Here is a 16,564-nt window from a genome sequence, read left to right as displayed (position 1 = left end):
TTTGGGTTAGCCGCAATGAGGGAAATTTATGGGATATTAGTAATGTTCTTTTTGATCTGGTGGGAGTTACCGGGATATATATATATATATTGGAAGAATACATCTGAAATAAGTCTGATTATCTTGTGTGTGTGTGTGTATGTGTATTTTGTCTTTTCATTGATATCACTGTTTATCTACTGACTCAGAAACATGACTTTAGACAGGTCTGCTGTTTTTATGACTATAGACTCTGACATCTATAGACTTTGAAATCACACACTTAATGTTTTGCAAGATAGAAACAAATATCCTTGTAACTGTACTTTCTGATTTCCTTATTTTTATCTCATTTTTTTCTAAATCTGATGATGCTTAGCTTTTACTGTTGCTGTTGAGGCCTATGTATATATTACATGGCAAGATGAATAATAGATGCTATTCTGGCAGAGATTTTTTTAAATTACTGTTATGCAGATGACCACATTGTGCACTTTTTTTTTAGAGGAGAGAGTGTCGTTATTTCTTTCTTTACATGACCTTTAGAAGTCAGTCATATGAACTGCAACAAACAGAATCGAGGACTTTGTCTTCATTTGGCAAGGACTCTAATGGTTTCTGTTTTCTGAATTGAATGGTAAATAGATAACAAGTAAGGAAAGATTTCAGTGTCTTTATTTTTTTCAAACAGTCCCGTGATTAACTCATCTACCACCATCTAAAGCAAACAGAGGGTACTGGCATTCCTAACACATCCCCCGTCCTTTAACCACAGATGCACTAATATAGCTTAGATTTTTCCATAAAAATTAATTTGGTTTCTAAAAGAAAACTGTTCCTCTGCACTTAGAACACTTCTGACACGAAATATGTGGGTTTTTCCATACCAACAACCACTTCTCCAGCTCTTCATACACTGCCTGGGTGTCGTACAATTCAAATCAATTTGACACTGCCTACCTGGGGTTAGTATCAGAACCCACAGGCTAAGGGCTCAGTCCTGATGTGATTTGAATTAGTGGGGTTTGGAGCCAACAGCCAAGAAGGAATTCTTGAGACATTTTTGGTGCAAAAAAGGTGGTTTTATTAAAGCACGGGGACAGGATCCATGGGTAGAACAAGCTGCACTGGGGTCGTGACAGGTGACAGATTATATACTTTCAAGTTGGGGGGTGGTTAGGGATAGCGCAAGCCTCCAAGGTATTTTGGAAACAAGGTTTTCAGGACTTCGAGGGGGGCTAGCTCTTTTTAGGAAAAGGTCATTTATTACTGTTAAAGACTCAGTCATGAGACCCTTCAGTTGTATATCAGTGGATTATATGCTTGGAGGATGATGGCTAACATATATCTTGGGGGGGTAGAGATAAAGTGTTGCAGAAAAATGAGAATCAGACCGGTGAGAGACCAAGTGACACTTGGAAAAGTAGGAGAACTCGGATTTATTTTACGCCGGCGGACCCAGATGAGCTTGTGCTCCAAATTCTGGGCCCTGGGCAACGGGGTTACAGGGCTTTTATAGGGGACTGCAGGCAGTCAGGTTCCAAGGGCTATGCTGACTGCTGGTAGGTGGGTTTAAATGGGGGTGTGGGAGCTGCTTTAGGCGGGAAGCCTGTTTACAGAAGCAGAAAAGGCTGGTTATCTCTTGCTCCCAGTAGGACTTCTGGTTATCTCTAGTTTATTGTTAGTAACTTTCCATCTTCTGGGGCCTCCTGGCCTGGGCCTGCTCTGGTCAATTTTCCCTCTTCAAAAGAAAGTTTCCAAAGGAGTCTTTATATGTTAAAGTAGACTTACAGGATCCTGGGGGATGGGGATAATATTAAGCTAAGATTGCCTTTTTCCCTTTGCAAAGTTATCAACATCGAGGCAGCTGAGTTCCTAGAGGAATGTCACTGCCTGTTTCAAGGACTTGTCAATGGGCTGGAAGTAGTACGGAAATTTAATTTTTCTTTTGCCTTTGTTTCCCACATCAAGTCCTATTTCATATATCAATGATGAGTCTAGTCCTGTGGTACTTATGACCAGCTTGTCTATGATTTGAGGGTTCCCATGACCCCTTCCGTGGGTTTGATAATTTGGTGGAACGGTTCACAGAACTCATTTATGTTTACTGGTTTATCATAAAAGGTATAAATGAAAAGCTGCGGAGGAAGAGCCACGGAGGACAAGGTATAAAGGAGCACAGATCTTCCATGCCCTCTCAGGTCACACCACTATCCCAGGATCTCCCATGTGTTTACCAACCCAGAAGCTCCCCAAACACCATTGTTTAGGGTTTTTATGGGAACTTCATTGCACAGGTATGATTGGTAATTAAGTCAGTCTGCAACCCCTCACCTCTTGCCATACCTTGGGGAGAGGTGCCGAAAATTCTCTCTAATCACATGGTTAGTTCCCCTGGTAACCAGCCCCCTTCCTCCTAGAGTCACTCATTAGCATAGGCTTACTATGAATAACAAAAAGCGCTCCTCTCATTCCAATCAGGAAATTCCAAGATTTAGAAGCTCTGTGCCAGGAACCTGGGACAATGATCTCCTGTGTTATTTCTTACTATATCCCATCACAGTTCCCAAGGTGAATACAATGGTTTGCTTTCGTTTTGTTTTCCAAGACCCTGAATCTGCAAATATCTGTGCAGTTAAGTATTACTGGCTAAGAGAAATTTGTATTATTACATGTGAGTCCCTTCTTCTCCATAAAAATACCTAGTTAAAGATGAGAAGGCATAAGGCCACTTCACACTTACTGTTCCATATCCTTTTAAAACATTCCAACTAGTCCTTCCTGTCTGTTTCAGAGATGAAACACTCGTGGTACATCTCCTTTAAATGATGTAGGCATGACTAGCAATGATAACTAAAAAAAAGGCACTGAAATAAATACCTTATAACCTGACAACTGCTGGATTTTGTTTCTTTTCTTCACCACAAATTGACATAAAAACCAAAGTAATGAAACAATTCTAATCTGGAATTTCACTGGTACCTTCATAAAATTTATTGATCAGCTGTGTCTCACAGTGTCCTAAATGCTGAATTTCTGGAATTTATATGTAGTCCTAATCATTCAGTAATTTATCATTCTTGTTTTAATTAAAGTCAAGTCTGCTTCTTGTTACATTAAATTATCCCTAAGAATAACAGCACAGTTGAAAAACACTAGAATATGAATATACTTGATTTTTTAATGGACAAGTTGATTAAAATCCCTAATTGAGGTTCAGAGTATCTGCAGTTAATTGGAGCTCCTTGAAGCCCTCATCAAAATACTACCTAAAGTCATACAGAAAAAAATGTTACACATCCTTGCAGCCTGCTCATGTTGTCATGAGAGAGCAAATATGGAAAGCTGCCAAAATCAGAAAGAATGTGTCTATGTGGGAATTAAGAAGACAACTCAGTTTCAAAACATCAAAAGTACACATAGTTTTATCAGATAAAAAGGAATATTTGTATTAGGAAATACTGGTGAGTAATTCAAGTACAACGGTTTGTAAATAAGCATAAAAAGATGTCAACAACAGCTTAATTGATTTCTCTTCGTTTATATTAGATATTGAACATTTGTCCCTTTTCTTTGTTCCTTTATCAAACTTGATAGAATTTTGTTAGTTTTCCTAGTTTTTCTCAGTAACAAAGTTTGGGCGTGGTTTATTCTCTCTGTGGTACTTTTTTGTTGTTTCATTCGTTTCTGCTCTTGTGGCAATTGTTAAGCTTTTTCCAGAAGATTTGATTATTTTGTTTTAATTTTTAATTAAATTTACTTAATTTTCTAAGTAGATGGCCTGCTTAACTGTATTTTAACTTTTCTTTTTCCTAACATGTAGATTTGTAGGCTATAAATTTCTCTAAAAGGACTGCTTTAGCAGCATCCTGCGTTTTATATGTGATATTTTCATGTGTTCAAACAAAATAGTTTCTACTTTCAAACATTTCTACCTCTTTCATCTTTGAAGTGTTTAGAAATATACTTTTCAATTTTCAAATGTGAGGTTCTTCTCGTTGCTCTTCTAAAGTTAATAATTCCCAGTTCATGTGCATTGATTTGCATGGTGTTAGTCTTTTCAAATTTCTTGAACCCTGCTATTTGATTGTGTACAGGTAAGTTTTATGTGAAAGTTCCAAGTGTGCTTTGAGGTAATGGTTATTCTACTTCTTTGCATTTAGGTCTGTATATTAATGCAATAAGCCACATGTGTTAATCTTTTTTTCAAGTATTTTCTAACTTTATTGATGTATTTGGTCAGCATTTTTTCTGAGTTACTGAAGGATGTGTTAAAAACCTCGTGTTGATTATGAATGTCTATTCTCCATAAAGTTCTATATAAGTTCTGTTTTCTTATACATTTTAGGCGATGTTATTAGAAGCTGTTGTTTTCAACTTCGTACATTATTCTGATAAACTTAGCTGGTATTATGAAATGACGCTTTTCAGTTTGGTCTTTTATTTTTCCTTTGGTGTAAAGCCTACTTGTTCAATATAAAGTTGGTTATGGGTGCTTTTCTTTGTCTGGTGTATCATAATGATGTGGCTTGGAATAGGGTCCATGAGCCAATGGCCAACAAAGAATTCTTGAGATGTTTTTGGTGCAAAAAGATAGTTTTATTATAGCACGAGGACAGGACCCATGGGCAGAAGGAGTTGCACTGGGATTGTGAGGAGTGACTGATGATATAAGATTTTCTATCCTATGGAGGAGGGGAGGAGAGGGTGATGTTAGGGCTCCAGGAAATTGGGTCTGTAGGTTTCTGGAGATTACTTTTTTCTTGTAAATCATTAAGGCAGTTGCAAACTGGTGGAGACTCCTGTCCTGCATGACTGTGATCTCTATCAGTTAACCATTTATTTTTCCCTTTCCTTTGTTCTAGGGCAGCCAGGAGTGCCTGAGGAATGTCACATATATCCAACCTGGGGCAGGGGGCGGGGGTTTGTGGGGTGTTAGCTTGTGCTTTGCCCTCAGCTTTCCTTTTGCTCCCTCATCAATAATTCATCATTTACATTCTTTGACTTCTTATGTTTCTGTATTTTCATATTTTCTTTTTTTTTTAAGATTTTATTTATTTATTTGTCAGAGAGATTATTTGTCAGAGAGAGAGAGAGCGCACAAGCAGGGGGAGCAGCAGGCAGAGGGAGAAGCAGACTCCCTGCTGAGCAAGGATTCTGATGCCAGACGTGATGCCAGGACCCTGGGGTCATGACCTGAGTCGAAGGCAGACACTTAACTGACTGAGCCACCCAGGTGTCCCTATTTTCATATTTCTATTATTCTTTTCTAACTAGCATATGGTTTGTTATTAAATAGGATCTTTATCTCTTAAGTGAAGCATATTGTTCATTTACATTCAGTGTATTCACTGATATATTTGATTTAAATCATTATCTTACTTGGGCTTTCTCTTTGGCCTGTCTGCTTTTTCTCCATCGGACCCTGAAAGGGCCAAGGAATCCCACTTACCTGGGGACCTGTCAATTCTCCCTGCTCCCTTCACACATCTCAACTTAATTCCTGCTCTGGGTATTCGCATGGGTCTTAGACTCTGGGAAGAGTTTATGACCCCCCCAGAGCTGAGGTTATTCTATTGTAAGTAAATTCAGTGAGAAATTCTACAGTTTACTCTTTCAGGTGAAAAGGTAGCAGCCAAGAGGCAGACTGTAGGCAGACTGGCAGAGGGAAGAGTATGCTTTACGTAAGAAATGGCCAAAGAACCGGAATTTTCATAGTTCTAAAAATCATGTGCAAGAGTGGTTGTATAAGTCCCACATCTTCAAATGTGTGAGGGAAAAAGACTGAAGAAAACTTTTTATTTTTTCATATATTTAACAATTACTTATAAAGTCCTCCTATACTTTGGGTGTGTATCTGAGGTGCTAGAAGCCTAGCACAGGAGAAAGGATGAGCTTGAACCACAAAGGCTGGCATGAACTTCAGCAACCTCTTCAAGGGATGAACTTTTATAGAATGGCCTTACCGTCTTTTCTGTGATTAATTAAACAACTTATGACCGCTTCCATTTTTCACTGTAAATCTTTTTCTTAGGCAGAATAATCTCCTGTTTCCCTCAAAGAGCTTTAAATAAGTGTGGGTGGCAGGTTTCCTTATACTTGCAGTGTTTTCTGATAAAAACAGCTGGAGTTCCATAGAGGCCCAGGCCTGTCAAGGACTGGCCCTGAGGGTGAGGATGGTGCAGGTCGCTGTGGGTTCATGGGAAAGGGGAGGTTGGCCCTGACCCCAGCCCCTTCTACAGGATGACACAGCTGGGGTGTTACTAGGAACACCAAGTGGGGGCGCAAACCTCTGGGTGTTACCCGTGGGGGAGACGTGGCTGCATGAATTTTTTATCTCCATGGCTTTTGTTTGGGAACGTCAGGTTTGTGGTTGAATCCTGACCTCACGGTCTTCTCCAAGAGCAGGACTGAGACCTCTCCGCCCTCTCAGTGGGGAGTAGACGAAGGCTGTCACAATACTCAGTGATTCCCTGGAGGTTAGTTCAGTAAGAAATTGAACCTCATTCGACTGAAGGAACAGGATGGACATGAGAGATTTCCATAATTAAGAGATTTTCTTTTAAAATATATTTTTTTCTGAGGAACTCATATTTTTGTAAAATTGTATTTACTGTCCTTCCTTCCTTCCTTCCCCTCTTCCTTCCTTCCTTCCTTCCTTCCTTCCTTCCTTCCTTCCTTCCTTCCTTCCTTCCCTTTCATCGTAATAAGTATACTCTTTAATCCCTATCACCTATTTCACTCATCTCTGCACCCACACCCCCTCTGGTAACCATCAGTTTGTTCTCTATAGTTAAGAGTTTGATTCTTGGTTTGTCTGTCTCTCTCTCTCTCTCTCTCTCTTTTTTCCTTTGCTTGTTTTATTTCTTAAATTCCACATATGAGTGATATCATATGGTATTTGTCTTTCTCTGACTTATTTTGCTTAGCATAATACTCTCTAGCTCCATCTCTGTCATTGCAAATGGCAAGATTTTACTCTTTTTTATGGATGAGTTATACACACACACACACACACACACACACACACACACACATACCTCACATCTTTATCCATTCATCTATTGATGGATACTTGGGCTGCTTCCATAGTTTGGCTGTTGCAGATAATGCTGCAGTAAACAAAGAGGTGCTTGTATCCCTTTGAATTTGGGTTTTTATATTTTGGGGATAAATACCCAGTACTGTGATTCCTGGATCAGATGGTGGTTCTATTTTTTTTTTTTTTTAAAGATTTTATTTATTTATTTGACAGAGATAGAGACAGCCAGCGAGAGAGGGAACACAAGCAGGGGGAGTGGGAGAGGAAGAAGCAGGCTCATAGCAGAGGAGCCTGATGTGGGGCTCGATCCCACAACGCCGGGATCACGCCCTGAGCCGAAGGCAGACGCTTAACCGCTGTGCCACCCAGGCGCCCCTAGATGGTGGTTCTATTTTTAATTTTTGAGGAACCTCCTTACTGTTTTCCAGTGGCTGTACCAGTTTGCAATCCCACCAACCGTGCATGAGGGTTGCTTTTTCTCCACATCGTCGCCAACACCTGTTTGTTTCCTGTGTTGTTACTTGTGGCTATTTTGACCAGTGTGAGGTGATATCTTATTGTAGTTTTAATTTGCATTTCCCTGATGATGAGTGATATTGAGCATCTTTTCATATGTTCTTTTAAAATTTAAACCTCACAGTTGACGTGTGAGTCAAAAGTGAGTGATATCATTTGTGAGTAGTTGTCATAATGTTAGGAGTTAGTTGGACAGTTAGGTAGTCAGGGCCAGGGTCCTGAACAAGAGAATATAATCAGGTCATCTAAAATAAAACAGCACTGACATCCTGTTTTGCAGCTTAGACAGGACCACACTGACATTCTGCTTCGCAGCCTTTACAGAAATGACTTCTGCATAACATCCTAAAATAAGACAATAGCCACAAAAGCATTTGTCAATATCATGGGCAAGGGGAAGTTAAGACCTAAACCCCAAGATGTCAGCAAAAAAGGACCATCAGCATGTGGGTATTAACCTAATAGGTAGACAGATACATGACCAAAGCCCTGACTGGCCCAACTCAGCACACATTGATTGCTTAAGAAAGTTCCACAAAAGAGCTCAGAAAAACCCCTAAACTTAGAAATTCCAGGGGCAACCCTCTTGGGTACACCCTCCCTCCCTGGGAGCTCTGTACTATCACTCAATAAACTTTGCTTTGCTGCCCACCATTCTTTGTCTGGTCTACCTCCTCATTCTTTGAAGTGGTGTGACCAAGAACTGTGGGCACTAAAGGCAGAGAAGTCCTGCAACAGTAAGTCTTCTTTAACATACGGAAATCCTTTTGGAAATTTCCTTTGTCTCTACCCCTCCCAACTTAAAAATATATAATCAGTTACTCCTCACATATACTCCAGTCATTTCTGCCCATGGATCCTGTCCCCATACTTTAATAAAACCACCTTTTTTTGCACCAGAAACATCTTGAGAATTGTGTCTTGACAGTTTGCTCCTGAACCCCACATCAAATCACATTAGTTTTAATATCCTAATACACAGTGGGTAGAATGAATTAGGACTGTAATTCCTAGAAAATAAGGCTGTGAGGACATGCGTGCTAGTTGAGACTTGCCACAGTGTTCTTCCGGAGGAAAGGGCTGATTCACCATGTATTCAGTTCGAGTTTCCTATTGATACAGGATTTTGTATGCCCTTAATGCCTGCAGTTCTTGGTCATGTGGCTTCGAAGTTTCTTTCTGCCTATAGGTTAATGTCTCTGTGCTGATGGTCTTTTTTTCTGGCTGACTTCTGGGGGCTCCTTGCTCATTATGGCGACAAATGCTGTAAGGTTTTACTTTAGGACGCTTTGCAGAAGACATTTCTGCAAAGACTATAAAACAGAATGCTAGTACAGTCCTGTCTAAGCTGCAAAAACAGTGTATTAGTGCTGTTTTATTTTAGCTGTCCTGACTCCATATTTTCTTGTTGGGGACCCAGGCCCTGATCACCTAACTGTCCGACTAACTCCTAACATGACAGGATCGTGGAGGCCTGACTGTTGTGTAAGCTAAGGCTGTGTTTTGCCACTAGCAAAGCATTACATTAAGACAGTTGGGAGTTCCTGGAGCAATGTCATACTCTGCCTGTCTCAAGTATTTGTCAGTGGGCTGCAAGTTATAAGGAAATTTAATTTTATGTACATTTCCTTTTGCCTTTGTTCTTCATATCAAAAACGACACTCTTTGTTTTAAGAGTCCTTTGAGGCATCTGTCATAATGAGGATATAGAAAGTGGGAAACTTTATTCAACATTTTCCAGTTATTGATCAAGTGCTGGAGATGGAAATAGGAGCTAAGATTACAATGATAAAGATAAACTAGTCCTTGGTAGCGAGGCATCACCAGTGAGACAGAGTAAATGGGTAATTTAAATTTTCAAAATCATGCTGCAGTTGCAAAGCGAGTGTAAAGGAGGGCTACCCTACCCATTTTCGGGGATTCAGGAAATCCAAGGCTTCAAGGAGAAACTAGTCTGCAAAATAAAGGTGAGGATCAGTAAGAGAGGTTGTTTGAAGAAGTCCGAATACTGTGCACAGCTATCTAGAATAAAGGGGTAACCTGTCAAGCTTGTGCAACTGGAAGTAATTCATTATAACAAAAGCATAGCATGCAGATATTAAGTCAGCTGAAAGGGAAGTCCAAAAACACTAATGACACCCTGCAGACCCAGTATCCAACTAACACCTAAAACCGTAAATTGCAGCTGGAAAGTGAAAGACACCAGCCGGGATTTCAGAATCACATACTTTATGTATTATTTTTCAAAGAATTTGAGGAGGTAGAAATCAACTCCATAATACAAGATTAGGGTTCACGTTTTGTTTTTTCCAGTGTCAGACCTCGCTATCAGACCTATCTTTTGAACTGGCTGATGCTTTCCTAAGAATGCAAAATTCCCTGTTACCACCACCACCACCACCACCACCATCATCACCATAACCGTCATCCTTGTTTTTTCTTTCTTATCCTCCTGAGCAAGAATTGCATACTCCTTATAAAATTTCCAAAGATACAAAGGTTTATACAAAATAAGATAAGTATTCCTCTTATTCCTGATCTCAGAAACCTAGCTTCCCCTAGAAGGAACCAACATTGTTAGTTCCTCATGTTACTCCAGAGATCACCTAAGTGTATCCATACAAGTAGATATGAATGCCAGTTTTTGGCAAAAGCAGTGCACTATTCCTATTGGTTTGCACCCCGCTTTCCCCACATTACAGTATATCTAGTAAATTGTTCTATATCATTACAAATAGTGCTCTGTTACTCAATTTTCTGGCAATATAATATTCCACTGTATAAGTGTGCTAAAACTTATATTACCACTCCCATATAGATGGACATATAAATAGGTCCAGTCTTTAAAGTTATAGTCAGTGCTGCAGTGGACATCTTATAAATACATAATTTTTCTGTGTGTATGAGAGGGAGTGCATGTATGCCTTAAAACTGAAGCTGTGGGGCCAAAATGGACATCTATTAAAACTTAAGAAATACTGGACACAATCTGCAATAGATATTATACCATTTGGGCTCCCATGAAAGGACATGTTTTCAGAAACTTTGGGAACACAGTTTGATAGCATATGAGGTGAAACACTACATCTCATAGTTTTAAGTTTATTTCTCTTATTTTGAGTTACTTGAACATCTTTTCTATAAGCTAGAGTTTGCCCATTTTTATTGACTCGTGGCTCTTTATGATATATAACTTATAAAATCAGCTCTTTCCTCAGACATAAATCAAGGCTGTCTTCAGAACATTTTTGCCTTCTGGATTTCTTTAGGTTCTTTCTCACCACAACAAATTGTATCTTTATTTTTTATGTAGTTCTGTCAGTACCTTTATGTCTTCAGGTTTGACGGCATTTAAAAATAAATTTGATGTTCCAAGACAATTTATAAATTATCTGACATTTACTGATTTTATGCAGTTTTTTAATGTTTGAGGTCAAGCTGGAATTTACTTTGTGCAGAATTTACAATAGATCTAATCACTGTTTCATTCTGCACGGCTGTCCAGTTGTTTGACAACAGGTATTGTGCAGTTCATACTTTCCCACTAATTTGAAGTAATACTTTTCACATGCACTTAATTCCTGTATGTGGTGGGGTTCTACCTTTAGACCACACAGTGTGTTCTGTTGTTGTGTCTTTATGCTCAGTTGACACACTCTTCTAATTACTGCAGTTCTATAAATTTCATTGTACTTCTTCTGAATCGTCTTGGCTTTTTGATTTTTTTTTTTGATCGGCTCCATTTAAATTTTACAATTAACCTTTCTGAAATTGTAATTCAGAACACATGAAATTTATAAGTGAACTAAGAATTGATTTGCATATGAAACTGTCCTACTCAAGAACACAGTATGGATAGCCATTTGTGTAACGATTCATGTGCGACTTTCAAAAGCATTTTGTGTTTTTTGATAAATATATTCCAATATGTTTCTTTTCCAGGATATTACAGATTTGACCTCTTTGTCTTCAAATCTGTTACTTCCATGTCCATTTGAATTAACTGTCCAGCCACATTGACTATATCTTTTATTTACCAGTCATTGATGCCCTGTAGTAGGTATTTTATATTTTTCTATTAAAATTTTGCCAAAAACAGAAAAGGTACATGCATGTAAAAATAAGCCACATCAAAAAGCTGTTTTGAAAAGTTGTAAAAATTACCTGAAATTATCCACAAGAGAAAAACTTGGCAATTAGTAAATACAACTCTTCTATCAGCTCACAAATTTTAGACCACCATGAAGGCTCCAGATTATTTTCTTTCTTATCGTTTGCCGTTGTCTTTGAAGTGCAGTAATTTTCAGTGTTTTGCTTTTTTTCAGTCAAATCTTTCATTTTGGCCTAAAAGCGTGTGATATATTCATAAAAGGAAAACATTTAAAAACTCCAAACATTCAGGAATAAGGTTTTATATTAACAATTTATAAAATTATCTGCATTTTCCTTTTTAACATATTCTCCCTATCTCCTGGTTTAGGGTTGGGAAATGAGAAGAGGCATAGTACAACCTTAATTATATTCATCCATCACTAGGGTTTTGCAAGGTGCGAAACAGGCATAAGGACAATTGTTGTGAGATAGTCTAGCTAAAAATCATGCTTTTTAGGAGATAGCCTTTGATCTGAATGGCACAAATGCTCACCCACATCTTAGAAATAGTGGGAACTTGTAAGCTGGTTTAGAAATCTGATACAAACACTTCCAGATGGGAGAAGAGAGAGTCCCCTGTGTGCTGACTCAGGCAGGCCGTCCTCACCTGGAGACAGCACCAGGTCAGGAGCTGTCAGTCCCCCTCATTTCTGAGTCTGTGCAGAGCTGATAGTTTTAGGTCAGCAGGGATCTGTCTTAGGGTCACTGGGTGAGTAGGGTGCCTGAAAATTGGCAATAATCTTGGGAAAGTGAACCAATTGCTGCTTCTCTTACATACACCCAGTTAGAATATCTACATGATAAAGCTGGGGACCCCATTTAATATTGCTCCATGAGATCATCCAGGAATCCCTCAGAGTAGCAGCACATGCTCTGGGAAGGTGATTTATCATCTGTAAATGCTTGGAGCTACCAAGTTCTTACTGGACTCCCCGGAAACTCAATGTGAACACAACTCAAGTGCCTCGACACAAGCCATGACAAATTCAGGGGGTGTAGTGAATCAAATGCAATCAGTGGCCGTGGTGCTTCTCTCTCTGACCTCGCCCAACTTTCAACCCTCCCTTTCTGGGGTTTCAGGGCTTTGTTCTGCAGACCCTGCTCGGTCCCAGGCTAGGCTTACCTCAAGCCTCCGAATCCTCTCATCCTGCTCTTTCTCATGTTTTTCTCTCCGTCTCAGCTCCTCTTTCATCTGGGTCATGGATTCCTTGCAATATATTTCTAGAACATTTAACTGTTGCCGCAACTGTGTACATTTTTCCTCAAGAAGCTGCTTTTCCCTCTCTGCTGTCTCTCTTTTGTCCTGCTCCTCTGCTCCAGGAAGATTTTCATTCAGAGAGGAGAGATCACAGAGGTTAAGCCTGAAAGCTACAGCCCCCTGTCCCACAGCCCCCACTCTCTCAGACACCAAACCACCTTGAAAGAGCAGAGGGAAATGTCTGAATTCAACTGGTGACCACACCTCGAGGGCGGGTTGAGAACATGGTGGGAAAGGCCCTGACCGCCTGGCTGATGAGCCACCACACCCTGCCTTGGTGTTTTCAGATTTAGCAGAGTGTGCTTTCCCCAGAAGGAGAGGAAACGCCTTGCTTCAGGAAGATATTCCTGTCGGGGAAGGAACCTCCCACCCCATCGTGCACTGAGCCCTCCCCATACCTGCTAAGGCTCTTTGTGCATCACGGAGAAGCTGGTCTTTCTTCTTACAGCTTTCCTCTAATTCCTCCTTCATCTGCAGCAAGTCCTGGGGACCACAAGGGCAAAGACATATCAGGCAGGTCAAACCCGAATTTCCATCGAAATATTTGGAGAAAAAAACTGATTCACATTCCTTAGTTGCCCCCCCCCAGTACCCCCCTCTCCCCACAAATAGAATGTTCCAAGATCCTAGTTATCTCCCTACCCCCTCCAGCCTCCGGAAGAATGTGAAGTTTTATAAACACAACCTTGGGTTTTCCTTCTCCTCCAAACTCAGATACTTTATCTGAAGCAAAGTCAGTACGGACACTCAGGTGGCCTCCTTGACTGAATACTGGCAGTTTCAGTATTCAAAATACTGCTCTTTTTTTCTGCTTGTGGCTTCTCCAGTAACCTCCCACCCTGGATGGTATGTATAAATCTTTCAAAATTTATGTCACACTCCTCTTCCAGGAAGATTTCCTAGACCATCTTCCCCATGTGAAAGAAACCATTGTACATTAAATTTGTACATTTTTGTCAATTGTACATTTTAAATGCATGAAATTTATGGTATGTGAATTACTGGTTTTTTAAAAAATTCAATTAGCCAACATATAGTACATCATTAGTTTTTGATGTAGTGTTCAATGATTTATTAGTTGCGTATAACACCCAGTGAATTAGTGTTAAAAGAAACTTGAATAACTATCATCTCAGAAAGAAATACTCCATTAAGACTATTGGTCCGTTCCTGAACTCCCTGAGCCTTCCTTGTGATGTGTTGAGTCTGCCTTATATAAACTCGATGGCTCCTTGCAACTGTAACGTCCTGTGATTGTACCTATAAGGCATAATTAACAGTAATAAAACTAAAAGCAAAATAAAAATAAAAATTAATCTGGTAGCAGAATCTTCTCAGAGAAACTTGGGTTTCTGTGAATGGGAGAGAGTGCACAGAAAAAGCAGCAAGCTCAAAATAACATAAGCATGTTCCAAGCACATAGGGAAACTGCCAATATTCAGTCAAGGAGGCCATCTGAGTGTCTATACTGACTTTGCTTCGGACAAAGTGTCTGAGTTTGGAGAAGGGGATAAAATAGAGTAATAGTGTCCTTTATAACTCTCTTACTCAGAAGAATCAGAATCCTTCCACCATAAATGCTAGCTAATCTGTGGCCAATCAGGTAGCCTCTAGGTAGAGGGGGTAACATGAAAAATCAACTATTAAAACCAAGTACCAGGTACTGCTTCTGTAGCTCGTGATCTTGGGGGCACTGCATTGTGGAGGCTGCCCCACAGTGTAGGTTTGGGAGTACCAGGACCATTTCTGTGGGAATCTCACACCAGGACAGGGGTATCCCCGCGTTGTCCAGACAAGGAACTGCTCCACTGTGGAAGACATCGTAAAGGTCACTGTTAGAATCCCCAGCCCTGAATGAGGCAAGAAATTTAGGGGATCAATGAGATCCAAAATCAGACTACAATTCTAAAACAGTTTTTTAATGACCCTAAGCAGTTTGAAACTTTTCATCAATCTCATCTCCTCCTACTAATTAGTGTTTTTCTTCCATCACTGCAGGTAAAAATTTTAAGTATCTTCCTTTAGTTAACATGCTCTGGTATCTTTTGGATATCTTTGATATCTTTCTCAATGAAGCATATTAAGAAAACAGTTGATAATCATAAAATGCAATAACAACAACAACAACAAACAGTTGATTACAAAATCAGTAGAGGAACTAAACAGACATTTTTCCAAAGAAGACATCCAAATGGCCAGTATATGAAAAGATATTTAACATCACTAATCTGGGAAATCAGGGATATCTTAAAACCACAATGAGAGATCACCTCACACCTGTTAGAATGGCTGTTATTAAGAAGACAAGAGATAATTATTAGCAAGGATGTGGAGATAAGAGAACCCTTGTACACGGATGGTAGGAATATACATTGTAAAACAGTATGGAGTTTGCATAAAATTAAAAATAGAACTACCATGTAATCCAACAATCCCACTTGGGGATATTTATCCAAAATAATTGAAATCAGGATCTCAAGGAGATATCTGCACTCTTGTGTTATTGCCACAAAGCTGACAACAGTCAAGATATGGAAACAGCCTGAGTGTCCATCAATAGATGAATGGATAAAGAAGTCGTATACATATATACAATGGAATGTTGTTCAGGCATGAGAAATAAGGAAATGCTTCTATTTGTGACAACATGTATGGACCTTGAGGGCATTATGCTAAGTGAGGTAAGTCAAATACTATATGAGATTACTTATATGTGGAATCTAAAAAAAAAAAATGGGGATGTCTGGGTGGCTCAGTTGTTAAGCGTCTGCCTTCGGCTCAGGTCATGATCCCAGGGTTCTGGGATCAAGCCCCGCATCAGGTTCCCTGCTCAGTGGGAAGCCTGCTTTTTCCTCTCCCACTCCCCCTGCTTGTGTTCCCTCTCTCGCTGTGTCTCTCTCTGTCAAATAAATAAAATCTTTAAAACAAAACAAAAAAGAGTGAACTCATAAAAACAGTAGAAGGGTGGTTTTAGGGAATTTGAAGGTTGGTGGTTTATAAGGGTATAAGCTTGCAACTAGTAAATAAATAAGGCCTGGGGGTGTACTTCATAATGATTATAGACAACAATACCAGATTATAAACTTCAAAGTTGCTAAGAGACTAGATCTTAACTGTTGGCCAGCACATACACACATATATACACAAATATGATAATTAAGTGACATGATAGAGATGTTAGCTAAGGCTAAGGTGGTAATCATATTGCAATATATAAATGTATCAAAGCAACATGTTTTACACCCTAAAATTTACACGATGTTGTATCAATAAAAATAAAAATAGATTAAGTGGTGAACAACTGAGGCATGGTAAATGAGATTATATTTATTCCTATTAAAATTCCGCTTACTGGAGGTCTGGGTGGCTCAGTTGGTTAAGTGTCTGACTCTTGGTTTTTGGCTCAGGTCATGATCTCAGGGTTGTGGAATCGAGCCCCCATGTCAGACTCTGCACTGGGCATGGAGCCTGCTTAAGATTCTCTTCCTCCCTCTCCCTCTGATCCTCCCCTGCTTGTGTGCACATGCTCTCTCTCTCTCTCTCAAAAAATAAATAAAATTCCACCTACTTTAAGGAACCAATTGTTGGAAATTTAGTTTTCTCTGGCTCATATATAT

At 39.5% G+C, this 16,564-nt stretch overlaps 1 protein-coding gene across 2 annotated transcripts in view; it reads right to left on the bottom strand.

Annotated features, from left to right (window-relative positions):
* Nucleotides 1-9,236: 9,236 nt before the first annotated feature.
* The window catches only part of LOC103662915 (guanylate-binding protein 6), a 9,852-nt gene continuing 2,524 nt past the window's right edge, over nt 9,237-16,564 (bottom strand). For both annotated transcript variants that reach the window (XM_008690620.2, XM_008690619.2), the window contains exons 2-6: nt 14,605-14,755; nt 13,346-13,430; nt 12,813-13,000; nt 11,702-11,881; nt 9,237-9,491 (exon numbers count right to left, since the gene is read on the bottom strand). In XM_008690620.2, the coding sequence (XP_008688842.1) occupies nt 11,708-11,881; nt 12,813-13,000; nt 13,346-13,430; nt 14,605-14,691 (534 nt within the window). In that variant the 5' untranslated portion in view covers nt 14,692-14,755 and the 3' untranslated portion in view covers nt 9,237-9,491; nt 11,702-11,707. The remainder of the gene's footprint in view (nt 9,492-11,701; nt 11,882-12,812; nt 13,001-13,345; nt 13,431-14,604; nt 14,756-16,564) is intronic.

The sequence above is a fragment of the Ursus maritimus genome, unplaced genomic scaffold (assembly GCF_017311325.1).
Source record: "Ursus maritimus isolate PB19 unplaced genomic scaffold, ASM1731132v1 scaffold_12, whole genome shotgun sequence".
NCBI lineage: Eukaryota > Metazoa > Chordata > Mammalia > Carnivora > Ursidae > Ursus > Ursus maritimus.
Note: the sequence above shows the minus strand (reverse complement) of the source record. Positions and strands in the feature narration are given on the sequence as shown.